Here is a 15,477-nt window from a genome sequence, read left to right on the forward strand (position 1 = left end):
GAAAAGTTAACACTTTGTATCAGATTGGCACACTGACAACCCAATAACCTCAAATATTGATTAGTTTCATTCTCTATATATTTGAACAGCTATAATTTCACTTGATTGTATAATTCCTGTAATATTGAACATTTCCATTCACTTTCCCATAGTGAGCCATTGGAGGGACTCGACATTTGAATACCCTGTATCTCGGAAACGAAGCAACATCGGACCCGTGTTTATAGGAACATTTTTACTTATTTGGATGTTCCCAATCACCTCGTGACTTTTGGCCATGCATTTATGTTACACTCTGTATATTATTTGTACAACTTTGCTTCCGTCGTTTTCCAATAGATGGCTCTAGCGGTAAGTGATAATGGTAATAAACAAATGTAGACGTCATACAATAAGCTTGGGTATTTTTCAACGTAACCCCATCGAAACATGAGTTCAGTTTGTCCACATCGTAAAGTTATTCTCGATTGAATGTGTCAGTTTACGAGCCAAATTCTCGTCGTTTGCGCGAGGTTTTAATTTTCTACTTCAGTATAAAGAAATCTGCAGTGGAGACCGCTATTGGTAAAAGAACGTGTCGTAAATGGTTTCAACGCTTCAAGAACGGCGAATTTGACATCGATGTCCGGCGTAACGCTTTAAGAGAGAAGGTTTTCAAAGATGCACAATTGGAGGGATTACTTCCTGAAGACTCGTGTCAAACGCAAGAAGAATTGGCAGGATCATTAGGAGTGACTCAAGCGATTCCAAAATGCTTCAAAGCCATGGAAATGATTCAGAAACAACAACAACAACAAAAAAAAAAAAAAAAAAAAATGGTTGCCATACAAGTTGATGCCGAGAAATGTTAAAGGGTGTTTGTTTGTTTGTTTGTGAATGGCTACTTGAAAGGCAAAGAGGAAGGGATTTCTGCATCGCATTGTGACTAGAAACGGAAAATGGATTCATTACGATAACTCCAAGCGCAGAAAATCATGGGGACTTCCCGACCATGCTTCCATGTCGACGGTCAAACCGAATATTCACAGCTCCATGGTCATGCCCTATATTTGTGGGACTAGCTCAATGTAGTGTATTGAGCTGGTAAAACCAACTGAAACAATCATAGGAGATATGTATCGAAAGCAATTAATGCGTTTAAGCCGAGCATTGAAAAACTGGCGGCCGCAATACAACGAGAGACACCATAAATGATTGTGTAGCATGACAGTGCTCAACCTCATGTCGCAGATGCCTCACCCGCCGTATTCTCCAGACATACCTCTCTCTGACTATCACTTGTTTCGATCAAGGGCATACGGTCTGGCTGACCAGTACTTACGTTATGAAGAAGTCAAAAATTGGATCGATACGTTGCTTGCCTCGAAGGATGAGCAATTTTTTCGATGCGGAATTCGTATGTTGCCCGAAAGATGGGAGAAAGTAGTTGCTAGCAATGGACATTATTTTGAATCGTAAATTGAATCGTAATTGAATCGTAACCATTTAAAAAATATACAATAAAGCCCGAAATGTCGGAAATAAAACGCCAGGAGCAAAGGTGTAAATATATATGAAAATAGCCAATCTCCATCCAGGGCCAGAAATAAAAATTTTGTTCGAGTAGAGAGTGAGCTACTGAGTTGTCATTCAGTTTTCTTTACAGCTATGTTCAAAAATTAAAAACATCTTTTATTATTTATCAAAAAATTGGAAAATATGCAAATTTATTTCTTTTATTTCTGGTCTTAACTGGCATGAAGTATATTAGTTATATAAGTTAATACATGAAGTATATTATCTGAGACTGGCTAATCTACAAAGTTTTTTTTTTTTTTTTTTTTCGTGATTTAATCTACAAAGTAGCATATTTCAATATCATTAGGCGCTCCGATCCCTACATACGTAATATTGCAATCATTTTTACCTAGAACCATAGGCATAGTTTATAATTTCTTGAAAATTTCAGATAAAAAGCATTCTAATATGGAGTCCAACTCGACGTTTCACAGCTACTTCCCTCGTTAATTTTATTTTCCTTTACTTTCTATTGCTTCTCTTCATTGTTTGACGGCAAGTTTAGCGAAAATGCTAATACTTTTTTGTATTTCATATCTTTGTATTCGTATTTTCATGATGTTGCACTGCTTTTCTGATATATATATATATATATATATATATATATATATATATATATATATATATATTCATCTTTTGAAAAGATATCATCAAAGTAGACATGTCAATTTAGTTCAATTTTTTTGTTTTGTTTTATACAGATTCTGGACAAGACAAACACCAGTCTTCGGATACGAGTTCTTCATGCAGATATAAACGAAGAAAGTGTAGAAAATGTCAGAAAAAGGAGTCTAGAAGTAGTTCGTCCAGTTCTAGCAGTAGTAGCACGTCCTGTAGTAGTGACGAAGAAGATGGAAAGAAAGGAAATGTGAAAACATGGGAAGATTACAGAAAGGAATCTGAGCGTTTGTTAGCGAAACTAAAGAAAGAAATTGATATTTATCGAAAGACTCCAGATCAGCATCCGTTGTATAAGGAAGAATGGCGAACCTTTTGGTTGAAGCGGTATGGCGAACTCGTGAAACAAGGAACTAATCCAAACACATATGACTTTAGCCAGGAATGGTGGAGTCATTGGTGGAAGAAATTAGAAGAACTTTCTCATGAAGAGTATTTAAAGAAACAATCAGAACTGCAACATAAATTTGGGGTAGAAGCAAGGAAACGAAAGATCACAAAAGCACAAACTCCAGGTATAGTTTCTTTCCACTGTTTATTTTTTATTTTTTCCTCTCAGGAGCGATTGATTTATTTAGTATTAACACTGAGTGCTCACTGAATTGCGATCACCCCTCCACACAAGAAACTGTGACCAGCAGCCGAGCTGATTACATGACCACTCCGACTGGTAATATTGAAGAGAAAGAATATACTCGAGGCTACCTATTGGCAGATAGCACACTGTTATAATGGGAGATGGGTAGGATTCTGCATTTTAACAGGTCATGATTGTGGGTACACGAGCAAAAGGTGCGCCAATAACCCAAACAGCACTATTTGTCGGATGCGCCCGTTCCTGTTTAGTGACGATGTACAAGGAGTGGGAAGAAAATAGGGTAACGGTCTCCAAAAGACAGAACTACAGGGGCGTACAGAAGTTCAAAACGTGGGGGAGCGTCGCGTCAAACAGCTCGTGACAGCCAGACGAACCATCAGTGTCCGGGAATTACGTGACTAATACAATGGTGGATGCACACTACCCCTATCACGCAAATTTATGGCGTACATTGACACGCATGCAATTCCACAGCAGATGACACACCCATCGTCAACTTCTTACGACTCGTCACCGCCGATTTCGTCGCGCTCGGGCACAGGAACACGCTAATTGAATCATGGATGATGGGGAAAAAGGGTGTGTTGGTTCGATAAATCGCTGTTTTTGCAAGTCCTCTCGAACGGGCGTGTGCATGTATGGAGCCAACAGTACGAAAGTATGAATCCCTCGTACATTGTACGTAGTGTACAGGCAGGTGGAAGCGGCTGTATGGTTTGGGGATGCTTCTCTTGGCATGGACTGGGACTGTTGGTGTGTATGGATCATAGCAAGACATCCATATGTACCAACAGGTGTTAGAGAATCACGTACATCCTATAGTGCAATACTTCTACCCACGCAAAGAACATTTTCGTGGATGCACATGACAATGCACGATGCCACAAAGTCAGGACTCGACTTGCTTAGCTTAAGGGATATTTCAGGGAGCTAGAGGGTATGAATTGACCCCTAAGTCACCGGAGATCTTAATTCTATAGAACATTTATGGGATGCTGCGGAAGGAGTTCTTCGCACCATAACACCTGCACGAACATCTGTGGGCTCATTGTGGGATGACATCAGGGATATATATGATGTCAGATTCCCGTGGAAACATACCAGTAACTACCAGAATCCATGCTACACCGTGTCCAGGCCGTCCTCTGAGCAAAAAATGGACCAGCAAAGTATTAGATAGGTGATTGCAATTCAGTGAGCACTCAGTGTATTTTCGCATATACTCAGAGATTTCCATGTCATTTCCCTTAGGTCAAATCGTTATTTTTTTTTTCCTCTATTACAGAAAACTATATTCAAGCTAAACTAACTTACTGTCGGTGCTACCTACTGAAGATTATAGTTGGATTCGATGGCGCACATTACATAGGGTGATTGTTTCGGTACTAAACCGAAGAGATTTCAAATACTTCAAGTTTTGAATGCATAATTATGAAATTTGCCTTAAAGAAACGTGGAAGAGTGAGAAAGGAGGAAGAAAAATACTCCCGTATCATCGGGACATGACTGGCCTCTGGCGCCATGTCGCGTACTGCTATCTCTACACTGTCTTGTCATCATGTTTTGTGATAGTAAAGAAGAATGATACAAAACGGACGGAAGTCCCTGTATTTATCATTTGTAACTGCTGGGTGAAGGTCCCTTTCAGGCCGCATTGTTTTTAAGGAAATAGGGTGATAGGAAGGAAAATATCATTCAACGTGAAATTGCTGCGATTGGTGAGGACGTTTTGCAGTTCAGTCGCGCAAACATTGCAACCTCTCTTTCAGCTCTGCTTATATAATGATAACGAACATTTCCAGTATCATCTCTAGTATTGACATGCTTCTCATGGAGCAAAGTATGTAGTCATACATGCATGTTCAAAATTTAATGTATAGTCTTTGATATACTCGCATTTTCTTGGGTCTAGTATCGAAAAAATCACCCTATACTAGGCGATGCGTAGTACTAGTATTATTCTAAAGGAGAAACTCCAACAGATTAAGTTCGTATTCCAAGTATCAATGTTTCATTAACAATCCTATAGTGTGGTGTAAGTAATTTATCTGGAAAAAAATCCAGAAGGTGTAGTTTATTCTTGGAAGACTTGAGATTTTCTATTTAAAAAAAAAAAAAAAAAAAAAAAAGGTTTATTCATATTTCATTAATAAATGTTTCCATTAGTAACCTGACAATATGGTAAAACTCATTTGTCCAGAAAAAATTATTAGTTTTACACAAGTGTTAGTTTACTCTTGGGAGTGAGTTCTTCTTGAACGACTTTCTCAGAAATGCCACACGCGATTTTATTCATATTTCACAAATAAATGTTTCAGCAATAACTATGCTAAGTCACTTGTCATTAAAATATCCATAGGCACGGTAGTTTACTCTTACTTTTTTGAAGTGAGTTCCATTTCGGATGATTTTCTCGAATATGACTCAGGCGATTTTGTTCATATTACATTAATAAATCTTTCATTAACACGTTCGCTGACACATTACAAAAAAGTATGCTTAAAAATACTCCTGCTGGCACATAAGTGTGCCACTATGTATTACACCAGAAGCCAGTGGCACATATATGTGCCATTCAGTTACCCTGTACATGATGGCTGGCACAATGTTAAGGTCTTTGTTGTTTAATGGCGGTCTATTCAAATAAGTTACCTGGCAAATATATGTGCCATTTGGCAGCGAACGTGTTAATACTATACTCTTGTTCAAATCGCTTATCATGAAAATATCATAAACGAATATTTCATTAATAGTCGTAATAAATGGTGTATGTAATTTCTAATGGAAAAATCCACAAGGGGTAGCTTGCTCTTGGAATGAGTTTTTTGGACGAAATTTTCCTAAAACAAATTACAATTTTGTTCTTATTTCACAAGTAGACGTTTAAGTAGTAATTGGAGCATAACATAATTTAGTTGAAGATATTGGAGCGAGAAAGTTTAGTGCGGTTTCCCGTACCTTTTATTTTATATGTAAAGGCACGTAAATTTATTTCGTTACTGAATTTATTTTCTATTTCTTCTTCAAATTTCGGAAATGTAAACAGAAATTCCAGTTCACTCTCTCACTATAGGGTTCATAATTCAACGCAAAATTAAAGTACTGTAATTGCGTATTAATACATTTCTTTGAAATGTACTGTAAACAAATTACTGACGGAAGTACATCATACTTGACTTTCCATTCATTTCCGTCACAAAAATTCAGAGAAGGTGTTTCCTGATGTGAAAGGGTGAATTTTTCTTGGATTTTTTTTATTATATTTATTATCGTGTAGTACAAACTGAGCGTAGAGAACACATGATTTGCAGTCAGAAAAACTCACCTCATACCCAACGTATTGGACACTGTAAGTTGAGCTGAGTTTCTTGGTTCCAAACCACGTGCTCTCTGAGTTCAGTTTCTAATAGTATCCAAATTTCCTTGATCAGGTACAAATGCTTGCTATAGGGTGCATTATTTGGAATCTGAATCTTAGCTTACACCTCAAATTGTTGTTCTTTTTAGGATTTAACTTCCACTGTACATTTCAGTCCCCTCTTTGGCCATGAACACGTGGCGTTGAGATGATGGCTAGGAATAACTAGAACACCTTTGTTGTTGTTCTAGTCCTGTAACTGAAGAAATATCCCAAGATATTCTGAAACACACACTTTTCAACTAAATACTATAAATTTAGTCACTTTCTAAGAACTTCTACTTTGCTTTTCTTGAAATTTGGTAAATATACATTTGGTCCTTGCCCTAAAGCAGCGTTTCCCAACCGGTGTGTCGCGGCACAGTGGTGTGCCGCGAACGGGTCGCTGGTGTGCCGCGAGGAAATCGAAACAAAATTATTAATTCTATAGTAATCAAATTGCAAGACATAGAGAAAAAGATATATTATGAATCATATTACTATTATGAATCTAAAATTTAAAGTTTCATATAGTGTTACTTTTCTGTAGAACATTTTTCTGTACATTTCTAATTTTGAAAAAAAAAAAAAAAGTATTTATTATTATTGTTATGACCATTATTGCTTCCTTATTGTTGCAGACTATTTCGTAACTTGAAATTTTAAAATATTATTCAATCCTTCCGGCAAAGTAAGCATGCATACGAATTACCTACATTTGTGTTTTAAAAGTAAAAGAGATTTGTTTGTTCGTTCGTTATTTAGTGATCCTCCTTCTTAATGAAAGGTTGGATACAGTTTTCGAAAAAGAAAGTGTATTTTTAACAACTTGAGCCCTATATCTGATTCCAATTGTTTTCTATTTTTAAATTAAAAAGAAAAATAAGCACAATGATTTACCACGAGGAAAAACCAATGATCGAGCTTTCTTCTCTGTGAGAAGGATGTCAGTAATCAGAAAAAAGTACTACAGTATTTTATATTTTTAAATAATAATAATAAGAAATAATAATATGTGTGCCGCGAGAATTCAAGTTACCCTGAAGTGTGCCGCAAGTTGAAAAAGGTTGGGAAACGCTGCCCTAAAGTATACTCTTTCTTGAGTTTTTGTTCGTGTGGAATCCTTGTATACATTTCTGAAATATATTTTTAGAAACCTTGTCCTGTGCATAATAATATTCTCTAAAGTTTTGTACTCGCACTCTTGTTTATAAATTTATATTACTTACCGTAAGAAAACTCCCAGAAAAAATTAAAAATCATGTCAGTTTATTGCGTGTTGTCAGTTTTCATCTGTCACTATGGACTTTACATTGTTCATTCCATTAAATGTGTGTAATTTCTGAATGCTGTCATTAAGGATGTTCCTTTACTGTATGACCTGCAGGGTCTGGTTCCTGTTCGAGCTAACCATTTTGTGGCTGGAAGAATCTGATCCTTACCTGATCCCATTCGGGATAACCAATTTTGTAACTCCGCTCGATGCAACTCCTGTTCGGTACGCCTTACCTGTGGTGGATTTTAGTAGTTGGCGTGAAAAGGACATTACCAATACAAATGACAATACTGCAATGGAGAGTGCGGAAACCTCCAAGTTGGGTCTCAAACCAATATACTGTTTCATTGAGGTTGCGACTGCGAGCGCCCACCATCCTTGCCACGCCTGCTGGTATCAGCAGAATAAGTACAAGTTATTAGACATAACATCCACCATTTCAGTAGTGATTGTGCAGAAATACTGTAAAGGTAATTGCACATAAAGAAATAGATAGTATGTAAATTTTATTCACTTAACACAGGTTATATAATACTTACGTTTACAACATTACAACATTTTGTTAGTGATTTTTATTTAACATGTACCAACACACCGTGAGCCCAAAACTTTATTAATGTGGAATTTATGTGAAGAGATTATTATATATTTTTACTTTCTCTTTCTTTCTTTAAAGAAGATGACGCACTACGAATGCCGGCTAAGATTTGTATTACACAATGCACTAGTATTAAACACACGCCATTTCGTATCACACTTGGCTGCACTATTAATTGATGGACTTTGGGGGGGGGGGGGTCATATAGTTATTCTTAGGAACCAGATTTCTCCATGCTTCTTGTTGTTCGTCGGATAGTCATTATTTAAGTTCCGTGGAAGTTACTACTTTTCAATTGTGAGTGCAATTCACTCTTTTACCTGTATCGATTCCTTACTCTTCCCTCGTTGATTTCATGGTTTTACATATTATACGTTGTCTTGACACACGAACATATATTTTGTGTTAATTTTATATTTAAATACTTATGTAGATTCCACTTATTCTTCCCATTATCAAATTTACAAAGTCTTGAACGATTGCAAACAAAAACTCAGATATTTTTCTCTGGCGTCACAGTAGTAGAACAACTCAGACCGCCATAACCACTTAGCATACCTTTCGCGGCTTTTTGCCTCAGCGTCAGTAAGTTTACGCTGAGCACGCCAGAAAAGATTTTATAAATATTCGTAATAAATATTTTTTATGAGAAATACACACATCAAAGGGCGTTAAATAAGTTTACCATTAAGACGAAATAATTAAAATGTTAAAAACAATAAAAACATTTCACAATGGCATTTGAGTTTAAGGAACTATATTTTATATTACCATGACCACATTGCACCTCTTTTGTTCGATGAACAGGAAGCACAAGTCACCATTCACAGGACTGCCAACTCATAGAAAAGGATAAAACTAGAACACAGTTTGCGTTGACGTACGGTACATGAAGCCTCATTCCAATTCAGCCAAAGAAAACGGGAAAATTTAAAATGGAATGGGAGTGAGGGGGGGCTACACACTCATAACTGTAATGTTTCGATTCTTTGGTCAGAATTCCTTTCTTGATTTGATTTTCTCTTTTTAAAAAAAAAATCACTATCAGAAGGACGGTATGCCGTATGCAATCGATGAAACTCATCCGGATTTCACCAAAATTGGGATGGTGATAGAACTTCACGAACTTAATTGGGATGGTGATAGAACTTCACGAACTTAGTACACATATGAGATATTTTGGTGTGTAGGCATTTATTTCCCGAGCTATTGACCACCAAATTTGGGATTCAACTATGTGGTATGCTATCGACGATACTAATCCAATCTTCACCAAATTTGGCATGATAGAGACCTCGTGTAGCTTAGTACATACATGAAATACGTGGCACGTCCAGAAAATAAGTGTACTTGACTTTTCTACGTTTTAAAAAATTTACTTACATAGTTACATCAGTACATATGTGAATTATTTCTTCACGTAGTCACCATCGTTCTCGATGCACTTAGTAAGACGAGGGATCAATTTTTTTATGCTTTCGTCAAAGAAGTTTGCCGCCACCTGTTTTGTCCAATTCTTCACCTCCATTTTACTTCTTCGTCAGTTGGAACTTTTTTTTTACCCACCCATGTGCTTCTTCATGGAGGTGAGCAGATGATAGTCTGAAGGTGCGGGGGAATGCGCGAATCAGTCAAAACCAACAATCTTCCACTCCTTTGCTCAACGTGCATATCAGTACGACCGTTTTTAAATTCATGACACCATTTAAATACACTCGTACAATTCATAATTCTTCCGCCATATACTGATTTGATCTGGTTAATAACTTGAGACGAAGATTTTCCCTTCACAACGAGGTAACGGATAACGCTGCAAATCTCGCACTTGGTGGCAGATTTTATCGACATCTTTCACGGGAGACGTTACTGTGTCCACAAGTTTTGATTGTACTGACACGTGATTGGGCTCGCTGGAAAGGGTAGGAGCTAAGCTACGCAGTAGTGTGACGAACATAGCAATAACAAATTCCCTCTGCCCGTGAGGGCCCTAGTACACTTATTTGTGAACGTGCCTCGTATTATAGTACACAGATTATTGGTTCTCGAATTATTGACAACCAAATTTGGGTTTAGACTTAGTGAAATGAAGAAATTTCACTGAATCTCGATCGGGGGATGAAACCTATCTTTCTTACATCAAATAAATCTTCTAATCAACATGGGTCGGAAACGCCTCCTTTCAAAGTTAAAACTGCCGCAAATCAAAAACATTACGTTTTAAAATTCGTTGACTTGAAAATTATGAGACCTCTCGCAAGCGGTACAAGGAATTACACTGCAACTAGTATCCACTCTATCTAAATATCCATGTTTCACAATCTTCTGGTACTCTCGCAACGAATACTCAACTAGTACTTCAAAGTATGTCCCTGTATCTCAACTTACTTTACACAATTCATGAGGTCGGGGTTGGGGGATCGTAAAATATGAATATTTTAGATAGAGCCCATACTAATTCGTGTAATTCCTTGAGCCGTTTGGGAGAGGTCCAATGATCTTCAAGGCAGAGCGTTTTAACATGATTTCTCATTTCGGTGGTTTATAACTCTGAAACGAGGTCATGTTTAATATGTAGAACTTTTTTTTCTTTAATTTGATATAAGGATTTACCTCCTAAATTTATGACACTGAATTTATTAACACACTGTATAATGTAAGTTTATGCGACAAAATATGTAAGTTGTAATTACGAACATACTTTAAAGTACATTTTACGAAAGCAGAATCTTACAAATGTTGTTCCTATTTAGGATTTCATTTTCACGATATTTCTTTCTTTGTGACCGTGATCCTGTGCATATGCGATGTAAGCAGAAAATCCTTTAATTCTATTGTTATAATGTATTCCTCTTCTTGTTAAAAAAGAAAACTTCACGGATTCCAGGAACTTGTAGGTATTTGAATATAATTGACGAAGAGACTTGGAATACTTCGGGTTTATTTAACAGGAAGAAAAATACATTATATCAATGGGATTAAAGTAATAGTTCCTGCTTACATCGCATATGCAGCGGATTATAACAGATGCCGAAACATCGTGAAAATGAAATCCTACATAGAAATCAACATTTGTGATACAAAGTAGGATTTTCAATTTAGAGTTAATTTCATAAAATGTTGTAGAAGTTATTTAGTTTAGTTCCGATCATTAGACCTAATAAAGTAAAATGATTCGTAGTAGGCTATGGTAGGTGCGTACAAGAAGTTACTTGTTTTAATATTTAGGCCCAGCCCAGTTTGCCAGCAGATAGTAGTTTTCACTACCACATTTGAAGATGTTTGTTCCATTTCTAATAGTCTGTATAAAGTTCTACCTTACATATAAGTGATATCTCTGACATTCTTTGTAGATTGGTCGTGTAATTTCCTAATGACATATTTTCTGTTTTCAGGGGCAAACGAGTGCATTGAGAAGCGTAAAAAACGTGAATCAAAGTTACCGTGTAGAAAGCGTTCCAGTCGTTGCCATTGTTCGGGTAGCAACCCAGAATCAGATTGCGATATATGTGAACGAAAATCGCGTTCCTGTAAGTGCAAACGGTGTTCCTTGTCATCAAATAATATCTACAAGAAAACCGAGAGAGAGAGATTGGAGAAATACCACAATGAACGACGTATACTCGAAGATGAGCTAAAGACTGAATATAAGAAGTACATGACGTTTCCTGAACTGCATCCAGATTATGAAAAGGAGTGGAGAAAATTTTATCACGAACGATACAAAGAACTTAGGAACGATGGTAGGGATCCGGAAACTCATGACTTTGTATCTGATTGGACCCAACATTGGGAGAAGATATTGAACAAGATTTATCACGAAAAACTGAAAAGGAGAGAGAAGAGCTTAAAAGACAAATACGAAATACGGTACGATATCTCATTTTCAAATTACACTGAAAAAGATTCAGCTGGACGTAGTGAACATGATCCAATGGTAATGCAATGTGCAGAACAGTCTCAAGGTAGTGCAGCAGACGTTAACACAAATGTAATAAATCAAAGTGCAAACAAAGCTCTTACTGGCCGATATCACAAAAGTACTCTGAATAAAGCAACTGAAGAAGGTGATCAAGGAACATCTGCAGATAGAAATAATAGTGTGTCAACTAATGCAATTTACGGTGAATCCCTGGAAGAACCTTCTTTAATAAAAGTTTTGCGACTACTTGTGGCTTTAGAAGATCACTTAGGATCTTTTGCGTTCGACGTAATCAATTTATTTTCGCAAGCATTAGCTATGGAAAAAGTCCGTTCTTTTTCATCCGAAGGACTTCTTTGCGGACAAAATGTTATGTTATTGGAAACTGTGAAAGAGACGCTTAAAGGCAAAATATTCGCAGGTATTATAGAAACCAGTAAAATCAAAGTCATTGAACGTGCTATCACAGGTTTGACCGAAACATTACGTAACGTTCAATTTCCAGCGGTTACCTCTTCAGTACTTCAGTATCCTAGCACTAAAGAATCTCAAATTGGAAGCAATGTTCGATCTGTTTTGCCTGTTCCTCCTCCTGCTTGTGTTCCACAAACCAATTCTTCTGTCTCGGTCATTGAAAGGAGGATTGCGTCAGGTCAGATGAACAGCCAGGAAAATGGAAATGCGTCAAAACAGATATATTCTCGTAACACTCCAGTAGTGGATCCACAATCAAATACAACAGCTAAAAACAATTCTCAAGACCAGATCTCTAATGCAAGTCCAGGTTATGGTGGAATACGTGTAAAGAAAGAATTTACATACCCTATGAATGATGTTGAAATGAATAATAATTATTTGCCTGCTGTAGAAAGGGTACAAGATCTGCTTACTCAAAAATGTACATCTGGCACACCCACTGTTGATCATTCGTCGTTTCAGCCTGTTGTAGAGGTCAACGATTCTACCAACTTCAATAATCAAACCAATAATAAACAAAGTGAGACAATAGAAACTTCCGTTTTGTCGACTCAAGCAACACATACTAATGTTGAAAGGGTAGAAGGAACGAATAATGTTTCCGTTCTCGGTGTAAGAATTAAACAAGAAATCGAAACAGATCGTTACGCCGAGAGTGAGAAAGTTTGTCGTCGAGTAGAACAGTCTGTGAGTTGTATATCCCTAGAGAAAACCCTACCTAACAATAACCAGAATAGTGAAGTGCTTGCTCCACGATTCAATAAAGACCACGGGCAAGTTACTGTTAAAAAGGAGCCTGAAACTGATGTATATTTTCATGTACGTGTGAAGCAAGAACCGCCAGAAGAGCCATCTATAAATTTCAGTTAACCTAGTCGGTTTCCTGTCAAGGAAATGAAATACACACAGTGTCCTCGCTCAATGTTCTACTGAAGGAAAATTCAGTACAGAACTTTCCATACCAAGGATATATATAATTTTCGCTTTATGAAAGCTAGTTAACCAAAGCGCTTTTAGTAAAACTTGTTTTTTTATTACTTATTCTAACAGTCAATATTCTCATATCTTTTCACACTTAAGTTTGTTTCTTCAGTAGTATTTTCTTTAAGTAGTGTAAATGTTTTCAAGTTTTTGTTTAAAAAGAAAAGTAATTTTTGTTTTAGAAATTTTTAGGCAGTGTTAATATTTTGCCTAAAGTATAGCCTTCATATCTAGTGATGTGCTTCTCAGCTTTCAACCTTTTTTAATTTAGTATTTTCTTAAGGAAAGTGCCTTATAGTGTTCTTTATAGTTCTGATGTGTATACTGAATAAGCTGTTCACAAATTGTTTACTTGTTTAATAAAGCAAATGTTTAATCCTGTGTTTTGATAACAGAGAAATGTTATCTTTATTAAAATATATTATATTTGATAGTTTAAAAGAGATTTCAGCTTAAAGAAAGTTTTCAGAAATTATTAACACAGCTTGAAAGAAATGTGTTTTCAAATGAGAGTTCCTCTATTCTGTGTTAAGTATTGAAGTATAGTTCCTCAAATATTTGTATTTGAATTACTAATAAATATTATATACACCTTTAAAATATTCTTGTTTCTGTACTTACTCAAACCAAACCAAACAAAATCTCGCTAATTGTTCAGTGAGAGTTTTTAGATCATAGCGTTTCAAGGTTCCATAGCATTCTATTCTGTGAGGTGTCCTAATGTTCAAAACAAAGATGAAATACATTCACCTACTTTGTTTTACAGGTCGTATTCTGGCAATCATAGATGAGAAATTTTCATATTTTGGCTTGAAATAAAAGATTTGAAAAGAAGAAAGAAAAGAGTTTACATTTATCCATGGTTAAGACTTTTTTTAAATATCAGATAGAATGGAGTACTGACTCCTTTTTTAACCAAGTTTCCAAAAAAAAAAAAAAAAGTTGCAGTTTCTTTGGCATTTCTTCTAAATATACTCTTTTTTTTTTTCTATTATGGAATTAATTTTCCAATTTAAGCTGTTCTGAGGACTGGAAAAAATTTTGCCTCAGTTTGCCAAGATTTTAGATTCCAAGTGGTGGCTAGGTATCCTGTGCTAACATTTCGTGAAGCCTAATAAAAAGATGCAAATTCCGCTTAAAGGAAAGAGAAGCAGTTCGTGGTTTCGTGACTATCTTCAAGAAAATAAAGTTGCGAACACAGTGCTTCTCTAAAACACAATCTGGGCACAATAACATTATCTACCAACAAGTGTGAAGTGAAAGAGAGTTCTGTTCGTCAAGTAGGTCATCTATGTTTGTGCTGACGACTGCTGCACTGATCTTCAAGTCAGTAAGACCACTTCTCACATAGTTTAAGTTTAGCAAACATGTGGACTCATGGGTGCCGCAAGCTGTCATTCTGCAGTTGGTACCAAAATCAAGAAGAGGTTTGGATATAAGGAGGGTATGTCAGAGGATATATATTGAAAGCGTGGAAGTTACAGTAACAAGGTTCACATTGACCTTGTAAGTTAGGGAAATCTGACATATTTCACAGAAGTCAGGCTTTATTTATTTATTTTTTAGTCATCTGCTCACAGCAAATAAAAAGACGATAAGAAAAAGCTTAGAATATTGTGAATTTGAGGAGCGCTGAAAGATGTGAAAAAATCAGGCTTTGAAAGCAGAACATCAAAATTCAAATGCTACAGAATAGACTTTAAAAAGTTCCTTGATTGTGTATGTATATATATATATATATACATATTCGCATATTCAATATATATATATTCGCTTGTTTATGTGTGAATTGAGAATGCTGAGATATTGGAAATATCATTGGTGTATAATCGGCTGGTTCCAATGAATAACAGGCTAAGTCGGAAAAGTAAATTTCTACAGGAGAGCAGTTTGAAGATTCTGTTTGTTCCTGTAATACGGAATACAGTTCAATATATTATCAAAAAATTGTGTTGATTTAACTGTATTCTGTATTACGGGAACCATCAGAACTTTG

The 15,477-nt window shown here is 36.2% G+C and overlaps 1 protein-coding gene across 4 annotated transcripts in view; it reads left to right on the top strand.

The window, feature by feature from the left end:
- LOC145684621 (uncharacterized) overlaps window positions 1–14,081 on the top strand; it is a 117,509-nt gene extending 103,428 nt beyond the window's left edge. For all 4 annotated transcript variants that reach the window (XM_081757013.1, XM_081757018.1, XM_081757032.1 and 1 more), the window contains exons 15-16: window positions 2,259–2,750; window positions 11,497–14,081. In XM_081757013.1, the coding sequence (XP_081613139.1) occupies window positions 2,259–2,750; window positions 11,497–13,370 (2,366 nt within the window). In that variant the 3' untranslated portion in view covers window positions 13,371–14,081. The remainder of the gene's footprint in view (window positions 1–2,258; window positions 2,751–11,496) is intronic.
- The last annotated feature ends 1,396 nt before the right edge of the window (window positions 14,082–15,477 follow it).

The sequence above is a fragment of the Thermobia domestica genome, chromosome 1 (assembly GCF_964235325.1).
Source record: "Thermobia domestica chromosome 1, izTheDome1.hap1.1, whole genome shotgun sequence".
Lineage (NCBI taxonomy): Eukaryota > Metazoa > Arthropoda > Insecta > Zygentoma > Lepismatidae > Thermobia > Thermobia domestica.